General features: G+C 40.3%; 1 protein-coding gene across 1 annotated transcript in view; it reads right to left on the minus strand.

The window, feature by feature from the left end:
• The window catches only part of NUP188 (nucleoporin 188), a 3,305,077-nt gene that overhangs the window by 1,114,633 nt on the left and 2,178,654 nt on the right, over positions 1-11,790 (minus strand). The window contains exon 32 of the mRNA XM_044058121.1: positions 1,428-1,505. Coding sequence (XP_043914056.1) covers positions 1,428-1,505 — 78 coding nt within the window. The remainder of the gene's footprint in view (positions 1-1,427; positions 1,506-11,790) is intronic.

Consider the following 11,790-nt stretch of genomic DNA (forward strand, 5'->3'; position numbering starts at 1 on the left):
CTGCGCAACTATGCACTGAAGGAGGTACTTTTTTGTTTTGATAGCTGGGAAAGAACACTGAAAAATGAATAGACTGGTTTATATTAGTCACAGAAGCCAACTTTGACAAACGACAGGATTTATATGTAACATCACTTTGTCCTTATGGAGGTCAAATATGGGGATTTAACTGACACCGCCAGTAACTCTTAACAGTTTGACATGAAGTTATACCCACTAAAAAGAGTGTTTTCCAAGATAAAAAGATATGAGGTCCATGAAAAATGCTAGCTCAAAGGGACCTTTGGTTGCTACATCTAAAATAAACCCAAGTCCCTTTTCAGCGAGGATCCTGAGTGGATGATGTTGCTACCAGACTGGTGATATATCTCTAACGGATATGCTTTTTATAAATACACTCTGCATTTTACAAACAGAAATTTGATTTTACTTGGGATTTAAATGTAATTTCTTCTATTTTTGTCAACCAGGAAAGGTTTAACACTCCTAGCACTACAGCCTTGTATCAATGCACCTTAAATTTGTGGTTTATAGACAAATGCACCCTCCTCTGAAAATGTACATGGCTTAGATCATCCTGCATGGCTTAAACAAGTTTTGGTCAGTAGAAATGCAAAAGTTTTATTTGTGGCAGCATCATCTTGGAAAATTATAAGTCTGAACGGCAACTGTAAAATGCAGTCTAAAAGTCCCTGAACAAGCTCTCCATATTAATACCTTATTTCAGAGTTCCAAGGCCCTCTTGACTCATTGCAAGTTATGCACAACAGCAGGAGTATATGAAGTGTTTTTAATACAATTACTGCTGAAAGAAAAAAATAAAGGCATGACCAAATCTGAGAAATGTTCGCTATACACACAAATTTAACACAGGGAATCAGCTTGGAAGCATGGAAAGAAACTGCACAGTTGCATATACTAGCTGTGACTCCAAGCAACACTAGACTGCTTCAAGAAGTCATACTTTATTCTAATCGTGCATTCTGTGTATCCAACTGGTGCAGAAGCTGCCACAAAAGATGATAATCTCTAACATGTTCTCAGCATCTTTAACTCAAGTTCAAATGCAGATAACAAAGACAGCTTAGTTTAAAGTGCCCTTTATGGTCTTGGGTGGAAGCCCATGCTGCTAAAATAGTTAAGAACTTGGAGCAAAAACTATCAAACATCTTTCAGTATGACAAAATATATTACTGGGAATGTATCTCTGGAAAAAAGTACATTTGAGGGAAAAAATGAACATAATGACATACTGTAAACTGACTGCAAGACAGGTACACAAAGCTTGCTAATTGCATTTTAACATGAGAATTTTGAAAATCATTCCACTGCTGATATTCAAGGTAATTTAGTATTTTACTAACACAGCCATGCAAAAAAGCATTGCCCTGTCCTTAATATTTTGACAGGAAAAAAAGTATACTTACTAAAGTTTCTGTGCCATGTAATATATCCAGGAACAGCTGTTGCCAAACTTTGGAATCTGTCAGGTTCATCACATCTTTCTGAAAGTGATCCAAGGACAAAAGTGTTAGGAATAAACCTGAAACATGCATCTAAACTAATGTACGAGTTCTACCACTGATTTTTTAATTAACTGTCTCATTAAAAACAACTACAGTGCACTGATATTTTAATAAACAATTTATATGCTCATGACTTATAAAAGTAAAGTTTAGTGATCAGTTAATCTAGGAGACCGTCTTCTGAAAGTTCCTGATTGAGGTAATCCTCTATACCTCTCCAAAAAGATTTTTTTCAATGGAAGCTCTTAGTCATAAGCAGCATATGAAGGAACAGATCGCTGTGCAATGTGCTTCTACCAAGTGAACCAAGTGAACAAACTGAACCCCCCCCCCCAGTTCATGCAAACAACTGCATGCACACTTCTGGAAAGAAAGAAAATGGTGAAAATCTGACACCTCCACTGTTAAGTATACAGAAGTATGTACTCACACAGTTGTCAGTGACGCCCAAAAAAGTACAGTTTTGTACCTACCATAAATGTAGATGTTCGAGGATCCACATTGCTGCAGTCCTAACTATTGGGTAGTCCGCTGTCCAGTCGGCCCGAATACCAAAGTATATGGCTGACGTCGGTCAGGGCGCATTAGACTGACGTCAGTACGTCAGGGTACTAATGCGCATGACCGACGTCATATCCTCAGTCTTTTCTTGCCCCAGATGTCAGAAGACCCTAAAAAGACAAGGCCCAATATACCTGCACCAAAAATATGTACAATATATACAAAATTATCAGCATATAACCTCACCTACACAACCACCCCTAAACACAGAGGGGAAGGAGGGAGGGTAAATTGGACTGCAGCAATGTGGATCCTCGAACATCTACATTTATGGTAGGTACAAAACTGTACTATGTTCTTCATTCCACATTGCTGCAGTCCTAACTATTGGGTAGAATCCCAAAGCAGAGGTAAGGGAGGCTGGCAAATCATAAAGAAGCAGGAGCTGACAACATGCCTTGCAAAATAGCTGTGGCAAAACCAGCCCTAGACTTAGAGTAGAGAGGAAGGTGATAATGCTTAGAGAAAGTATGCACTGAACTCCAAGTAGCTGCCTCCAAAATATCCTTAGTTGCCACCCCTTAGAAATGCTGTAGAAGTGGCAGTAGCCCTAGTGGAATGAGGCCTAATCCCAGCTGGAATCTCCTTGCCATGATGGGAATAACAAAATGCAATGCAAAACCCAATCCACCTAGAAATAGTTTGTTTTGACACAGGCTTGCCCTGCGAACTCAAAGCAAAAGAAACAAACAACTGCTGAGACTGCCTAAAATCCTTAGTCCTGCTTAAATAATAACGCAATTGCCTGTGTACATCTAAAGTGTGCAAAATCTTTTCCCTTTATTTTGGGGTCTGCATAAAAAGTAGGCAAATGAATAGTTTGGTTTAAAGCCACACTAGAAACCACCTTAGGCATAAAGGAAGGATTAGTACGTAATGATACCCTATCCTTGTGGAAAATCAAAAGGGCTCTACTGCCATAAGGGCCTGCAACTCAGACACCCTTCTTGCAGAAGTAATAGCCAACAGAAAAGCAGTCTTCCATGACAAGTATTTCAATTCAGCAGTAGCCGCAGGCTCAAAAGGTTGTAGAGTAAGTTTTTCCAACACAAAATTGAGATCCCAAGCAGGAGTAGGAGCTCTACGTGGGGTCTTATATTCTTTGCCCCTCTAAGAAACTGCTTGAACAAAGGATGCGAAAACAATGGTGGGTCACAATCATAGTGAGCTGAAATTGCTGCAGCATGAATCTTAATGGAAGAGAAGGACAAACCTTTGTCCAATAACTCAGTAAGATATTGAAGAGCCACACTCAAATTAGGCTCAGAAATCTCCAAATTCTTTGCTGTACTCCAAAATAAAAATCTCTTCCATTTTTCTGCGTACACTTTCCTTGTACTAGGTCTTCTAGCTTCCATAATCACATTTAAAACTTGTTGAGGAAGTTGAGACCTGCTGTGCTTCAACACAGAATATGCCAGGCTGTTAGATGAAGAGAGTGAAGCTTGACATTGAGCAGATGACCGTCCTTCTGAGATAACAGATGTGGAATCAAAGGTAAAGGCCATGGAGGCTTCCTTACCAGACTCCTTAGTAGTGGGTACCAGTGTTGCCGAGGCCAATCTGGAGCTATTAAAATCATCCTTGGCTTGTCTTGTCTGACCTTTAAGAGCACCTTTGGAAGAAGAGGCAGAGGTGGAAAGGCATACACATGAAGATTTTTCCAACTGAAAGAAAGAGCATCCACTTTCCAAGCTGTGTGATGAAACCCCTTTGTGCAAAACTTTGGCAGCTGGTTATTTAGTGGAGAAGCGAACAGATCTATGTCTGGAGTTCCCCATGACACTGTCAATTTTTGAAATACATGAAGATCCAGTTTCCACTCGTGGGGATCCATGATTTGCCTGCTTAACACATCTGCTAAGGAGTTCTGTGCTCCCGGCAGAAACCTTGCCTGAAGAGTTAGTTGCAAGCTGAGCGCAGTCTCCCATAAAATCATTGCTTGCCTGCATAGAGGATAAGAATGTGTTCCCCCTTGTTTGTTGATGTACCACATGACAGTTGTGTTGTCTGTTAGAATCAACACCTGTCCTGGAAGAAGTAACTCCTTGAAAGCCATTAATGCAAACTGGACTGCTAACATCTCCTTCATGTTGATATGTAGATGCTGTAGTCTGGCAGGCCACTTGTCTTGTATCCACTTTCCATTTAGATGAGCTCCCCAAGCAATGTCCGAGGCATCTGTCGTTAAAATCTGACTCGCCTCTGGCCGGGTCACAGAGTCCCTTGTTTAGGTGACATTCCTGAGCCCACCACAAAAATTCTTTTTGAAGGCAAGGTATTATTTGAATGACAGTGTCCAAATCCTGGCAGTGCTGTGTCCATACATTTTTGAGATACCATTGCAGCTTCCTCATATGCAGTTTGGCATTGGGAAGCACCAGAATACAAGATGCCATGAACCCTAAAGTCAGCACGGACTGATGAGATAGTTGATGGAAGTAAAGGGATAGACTCTTTTGTTTGTCCGGGGTTAAAAAGGCCATCTGGGCTGCTGTATTCAGTCTCACACCCAGAAAGCACATGTCTTGAGAGGGTACTAGACTGGACTTTATTTCGTTCACAGAATACCCTAGGCATCTTAGCACTGCTATAACATATTCCAGATGCTGTAGAAGGTCTTCCTTTTCTTGAGCCAGAATCAGGCAGTCGTCCAAGTAAGGATAGATTTGAATTCCTTTTAGCCTGAAGTAAGCTATCACTGGAGCCAGAACCTTTGTGAATACTCTGGGCGCAGTAGATAAGCCAAAGGGCAATGCAGAGAACTGATAATGAGAATTTCCAGCTCGAAACGCAGATACTTCCTGCAACTTAGTCTTATAGGCACATGAAGGTAAGCTTCCTTGAGATCTAAAGTTACCATCCAGTGATCCTTGCCCAGCAGAGGTAAAAGCTGTTGTAACGTCAACATCTTGAACTTGGGAATGTCCAGATAAGTGTTGAGGATAGATAAATCCAAAATTGGTCTCCACGTGTTCCCCTTCTTTGGTACTAGGAACAGGCGAGAATAAAATCCTAGGCCCCTTTCTGATACAGGGACTGGCTGAATGGCCCCTATTTGGAGTAACAGAGAAATTTGCTTGTGAGCCTCTTTCCTTTGTGGAGGAGGAACGTCTGGCATGCCTTTGAAAGGGGCAATGTATGGAAATAAAACCTGTAACCGTGGTGAATGATATCCAACACCCATCTGTCTTGAGTAATTAAATCCCAATTTTCTTTGAAAAGAGACAGTCTTCCTCCCAAAGGAGCTGCCAGACGAGAATCTACTGGCAGCTGAAAAGGCAGGTCATTGGGTCTGTTTACGAAAGGACTGACCCCTGCCCTCAACAGAAGTCTGAGCAGGTGAACTCCTGTTCTAGGCCTAAAAGAACCTTGAGCTCTGCCCCTACCACGCCTAGACCTACCCCTAGACTGGGAATCATAAGCAGGATATGTCCATCCCTTAGTAGGCCAATTTCTACTAAACTTCGGTGGCTGCACCTGCAAAAATCTTTAACAGTTTGCATAGACTTAGCTTTGTCCTCCATTTTCTTTAAAACTGCTTCCACAGGCGAACCAAACAACACATCAGACTGTAAAGGAGCATCCAAAATCCTTGTCTTAACATGCTCAGCTAAATTCTGATCCCTCAACCAGGCATGCCTGCGAAGAACAGAACTAGTGGCAGCCACCCTCGAGGAGGCCTGTACAGCATCAAAACCACATTGCAAAGAATGCTTACCCACTTGTTCAGACACATGAACTAAATCCAGCAACTCTTTACACTCAATACCTTCCGCCAAAGCATCCACCTTAGATTTCAATTGTGAAAGGAGATAATTTTGATATTTTAGCATGTGAAACTGACAATTCAACGCCTCATGGCTAAAGTGGAAGAAGTATACACTTTCTTTCCCCATCTATCCAAAGCCCTTGCCTCTTTATCAGTGGGAACAGGGTTTTTAACAACAGAGGCCTTAACACCTTTAGGTCCCTGAGAAACAGTTTCGGGTCTGCCCTAGGACTCTTAAAAGATACTTATGAGCTTCAGGCACCCTATAGTACCTATCAGGTTTAACAGGAGCAGGAGGCAAAGAATCAGGGTTCAGGGAAGCCTCTGCAAAAACATCTTCCACCACATTCAACACAGGAGGTATAGCTAAGGGCCTATGCTGGGGTAAAACAAGAATTCCCTAAGCCTTTTCCTGGAATCAGAGTAATCTTGGCCTTCCCATTTAAAGTGCTCCCTCATGGAATGCAAAGTCTCTGAAAATGAGAAATCCTCAGGAGGAGAAGCTGTAGGAGTGGAATCATCCACATCAGAATCAGAATAAGGAGGATACTCCTGCAAGTCTTCCGCAGAAGACTCAGAAGCCTCTGAACACTGTTCAAAACTCTCAAACTCAGGTTCCACCCTAGGCCTCTTATCAGGAGGGGCATAGAACCTCTAATCATAGTAATCAAATCTTCTGCCATTTTAAGCATATGTTTCTTAGGCACAGAACCTGAAGTGCTAGGAGAAGCCCCACTGAAGCTAAACTTGGCCTACCTCTCAAAGAAGTTTTGGAAACAGAAGGAGAGGCTCTAACCACCTTGGGAAGAGAGGGAAGAACAGTTACCTGAGAAGCCCCCTCAGCCTGGCCTACCTCCTGAGAAGGCACATCCTGTAACAGTAAAGTCTCTGCCTGAGACTCCAAAGAAACTCCTGGCAAAACCTCTGGCTCCACTGAGCCTTCTAAAGAACCGACGTCCGGGACTGCCGGTTCATCAACCCTAGGCTTCGCTGTTTTGTCCTTGCGCTTTTTGGACGAAGCGGCCGGAGCATCCGACGGCATTTTATAATTGCAACGCTTCCCAAACACTAACCTGGCACAGTCTAACCTTCTCTTAATAGTGCGTTTGTTAAATCTAGCACAAGAGCGGCATCCAACAACGTCGTGCTCAGGCCCTAAACAAGGTATACACAAGGTATGGTAATCCCTATGAGGTATCTGTTTCCCACAAGAAATACAGTTATTCACTTTTTCTGACATCCGGTTAAATACTTGAGGCAAGAAAAAACCAAAATGTTCCCCAACGGGGTACTTAGCCAACTTTGATTCGGTCTGAAACTCCGACTTCAGAAAATTTCAGAACGCCAACCTGCACTCGCAAAACTGCTTCTGCATCGGACCATGCGGCAAAAAAGACTGAGGATATGACGTCGGTCATGCGCATTAGTACCCTGACGTACTGACGTCAGTCTAATGCGCCCTGACCGACGTCAGCCATATACTTTGGTATTCGGGCCGACTGGACAGCGGACTACCCAATAGTTAGGACTGCAGCAATGTGGAATGAAGAACATCAATTGGATGTTGCAACTGTTAAAGCATGGGGAGAGGACACTTCTTACCATGCCATGTTAGTCTATAAAAGTGACCCTCCTGAAAGTACACATGTATAAGAATGCTTACAATAACAGTAGATAATCAAGTACAGGTTGCTATAAACAGTGAATTATAATGACTGGGGTTTATATTCCACCTCATGCTTTCTCTACCAACTAGAAATTTCATCAACTGTGTCCGATTCCTTGTGAAGGCCTTTGCCATTCTTTGTCAATATGCCCTAAAATCTTGGTTGGTGTACAAGGCTCCTCCCAAGCCAGTTTTGACTAATGTGTCTATCACAGAAACATATGACTTCAAACAAATGAATATCACTACAAAATCTACTAAATGACAGTACAATTAAAGAAAAGAAAACCACATACACTCTTACCTTGGGGATTTATAAAAACCTGACACTGAAGATCTACTGTTGGGGTCATTTTCTTATAATAACTGCATTACCTTTTTTGAGGAGGGGCCAATGTAAAACTAAATCATAACATTTTGGTAGATTCACAACCAGCGCCAGGAAATTCCTGGAAGGTGAAAAGTTACATGATCACCTCTTAACACAGCCATGCCAAAACCCATCCTGCTTTGTGGCTGGCTTTGAAACTTGAAGTGCTCTGTGAAGGCGTGAAAAGAGGACCATTTATAGTTTTTAAAATGACCTGTACAGAAATGTTATGTATTATGCTGCTGACACAGTTGCTGTCTTAATGGAATGAATGAACTCTTACACTTCCTAATAGAGGTTTACATTTATTATAGCAAAAAAAGCAATACAAAGGGGGCTAGCTTTTGAAAGTCTGATCAGTGACTAGCAGGCCTCATCTTCCTTTTCTGAAAGACCCAAAAAGCTGATCAGTCTTCCAGAAATCATTAATCTTCCCTATACAATATACTGAGTTGTCTGACAGAGCAAACAAATACAAAGTTTTCTTCAAACTTATAAAAGAGTAGCAGCTGGTGGGATTGACAGTTACTACTAAATTACTTTTGGAATGAAAAAGTTATCTTCACTGAATTATCTTTGTTGAGGAATAACAGGAAAGGTGGTTTACACATGGCAGCTTGTAAACCCTACAATCATTACTCTAAAAGAAAGGACTAGAAATGTACTTTCCAAAAGACATTTTAACCTAAGGTGTAGTGGCATGTACTGAAGGGAGACACAGCTAACTAATCTCAAATCCCATAAAATATATTTAAGTATCTGACAGAAGAATAAGATGCAATTTTTGGGGGTAACTGTAAAATAAACAAACTACAGAAAGATGACCTAAGGATGATGAATAAGCAATTTAACCAGTTCAGAAACCTCCCTATGGGACAGTATGTGTAGATCTACAGCCTATGACAACAGTCCAAGAAACAGCACTGTTCCACTTCTGCATGTAAGTGTTTCTTGTATTAGGCCTTACATAGTTTCCTTTGAATTAATTAAAAACTGTATCAAAATGCTGATAACAAATAGAATCAAATATCTTCCATGTTGACAGGCTCAAAGGTCTGAGACTGGGGGTACAGTACTCTGTTCTCCTAATGGGTCAAAGCAAGGACATGTTTGGCGGTAATAGCAATGGTGGAAAAGAAAGCAGACACCATCAGTGAAAAATACCAAGGTTGTCTAATGAAAAATTTAATATTATTAGGTTAACTTTGCCTTGTTTTGCTTTCATAAGAGCTTTCTAATGAAAGAAGATTAAGAAAAGTCGTATATCAAACTCTAAGACCAATAAAATGTAAAAACACCTACTTATCATAAGGGAATTGAAGGCTTTGAGTTGACCGTTGCAGTGAGTGGCAAACAAATCCACTTCTGGAAGGCCTGGCATTTATATAATTTGAATTCTTAACAGAGTTAAAGGATCAGACCACTCCCACCTCTGCATGTAAAAATTCTTTAATTGCATCTTTTACCTTCTTTTAAAACATTTACAATTTATGATTAAAATGAGATACTAGACTGAATAAATTCAATCTTCTACTCCAACAGATTCACAGATTTGAGGATGGAATATTGTATTTTGACTTCTCACTGGGTCATCAGAACCATCTACAGGGGAAATGCCTTTGATGGAAAAAATTAGGGTCATTAGCAGATAACTCCAAGGCTGTCTTGGCCAAAACAAGGCTTTAATATTAGGCCTGCATTGTCTTGTTTTGCACTAATGAAAACTTTTTAAATTAAAGGAACAGAAGACAAGGCACACATATGAAGACAAGGAACAGAAGACAAGGCACATATATGAAGACAAGGAACAGAAGACAAGGCACATATATGAAGACCTGAAATGAATGGAAAAAATCACCTATCTTCCAAACTCTATTATGAGGTATAAGGGAGCAGATGGCTGGCTTGAAGTTGACTGTCGTGGCTAGATGTAAATATATCCACTTCTGGAATACCACACATCTGTGTACTCTTTAAAGAATCAGATTCTTTTTCCACTTGTAAGCCAAAAGTAATTTTCCTGCTCAAAACATATGTCATCTGGTATGGTAAGCTTGGAACATTAATTGCTAAAAGGAGAAGACCGTGCTGCAGAACACATTTGAAATGCCACTGGACAATTGTAAGTTGACAAAATTCAGGTCCTCCCTGGATTTTCTTATATCACATCTCTGAAGTACTGTTTATTATTTTGAAAGTGACTTGGCTGAAAGTTTCCCTGGAAAGCTGTCAGGGCCCCTAACACACCTTTCATATTTTTTTCAAATGCATGTGAAGTGAATTCTTCTGTAGAGTTCAGCTGTCATAAATAGAAACAGTGCTGAAGTTGACTCCCCATTAATACAAATATATAATCAGAAATTAATAATGCAAATAATATACCATCAGAAATTAACAATGAAGGAAGCAATATTAATGAAATGGATATGCTTTAGATATCTGCCTGGTATTGAAATTTCTGTATGTTGTGTAGGAGAGGAATCATCATATCCAGTCAATGTGCAGATGGATTCCAAATTTTTCTGAGATGACACTGTCTTCCTCATATGGAAACTTGCCTGTGGAACCAAGAGGATGCAACAAGACATGTATCACTTCAGCCACAGAAAAAAATATTTACTGGTATGTTTTTTAGGGAAAAGCAGCAAGACTAAATGAGTTTCTGTTCACTAATTCTGAGCGGAAACAGCATCCACTAGCATTGAACCTTTAACTACCTCTAGAACAGCTTCCGTCACTGATGGAATCAGAGAACTCTACCATTATCCCCAAGACTGGGAAATACATTAATTAATTTATTCACTGCTCTGTATAAAGTTCCTTTAGTTTTTTGACAGTATCGAACAACTGCCCATGTTTTGTTTCCTGAGGTGAACAAACACTCCATGGACAGTCCAAGCAACAGAGGTGAAAACTGGACTTAACTGCCTGAAATCCAAGGTGTTTTTTATGAGAAGGCCTCACTGGAATGTGAAGATAGGCACCTTCCATGACCAGAGCTCCATGGAGTAGCAAGTTCTGTGACAAGAAGGAAAACTCAAGGGTCACCATTCTGAAGCAACGATAAGTTTAGAAACAGTATATATGTATAAACCGAACTGTCTGGAACACCCACTTGACTGTGGTTATCTTTTGTCAGGTAGAAAGATGACTCAAACTTGTCAAAAGAGCTATTACTGAATGGGTGAAAAAGACCACAATCATTTGGAAGATCTTTGTCTGTTACTGCCCCTTCTAGATGAGCTTTGAGTTGCAACTTGATTGCTTTCCTCTGAACCATCACCATTGACAAAACCTTCAATAAACCAGTTCCTTTCCTATAAAAGGGCTTCTTAAATAAATTAAAAAAAAATAATTTGAACCAGTGGGGTAGGAGGACATATGTTTCTTTAAAAGAGGACTTTGCCTTGCCTTTCCAAATATGGTAGATCAAATTCTAGAGTTCAGGTATATTATACAGTTTTCTGTGTAATATATCTAATGTAAGAGTGTTTTAAGCAAAGACAGTTTTCTCAAATACCCTGGAAAGCCAACACTATTGAAAGCTTATAGAGCATCATATGCACATTTCATTGTACATTTTCTTAGCAATTAACTCTTATATTCCAATGAATAATTTTACTATCACAAACATACTAAGCTTTTCTGAGTTTGATCTAAGATGGCAACCTGCATGGGTAAAATGATTTGGTGATCACACCACAAATGTACTAGAATTAACAATTTGTCTGTCATATTTATGTAGCAACAAAGAATTCTTCCAGACTGGAACAGTTTTCATTTTGGTTTCACTTCATGCTGTTAGTAACAGGGGTTGCTGGAGCAGCCTTATGACAATACATATCTTGTCCATCTAAAGGAGATTCATACAGTAACAGCCTTTTTGGATGCTGCA

The sequence above is a fragment of the Protopterus annectens genome, chromosome 16.part0 (genome assembly GCF_019279795.1).
Source record: "Protopterus annectens isolate FY-2018-M chromosome 16.part0, PAN1.0, whole genome shotgun sequence".
NCBI classification, from domain to species: domain Eukaryota; kingdom Metazoa; phylum Chordata; order Ceratodontiformes; family Protopteridae; genus Protopterus; species Protopterus annectens.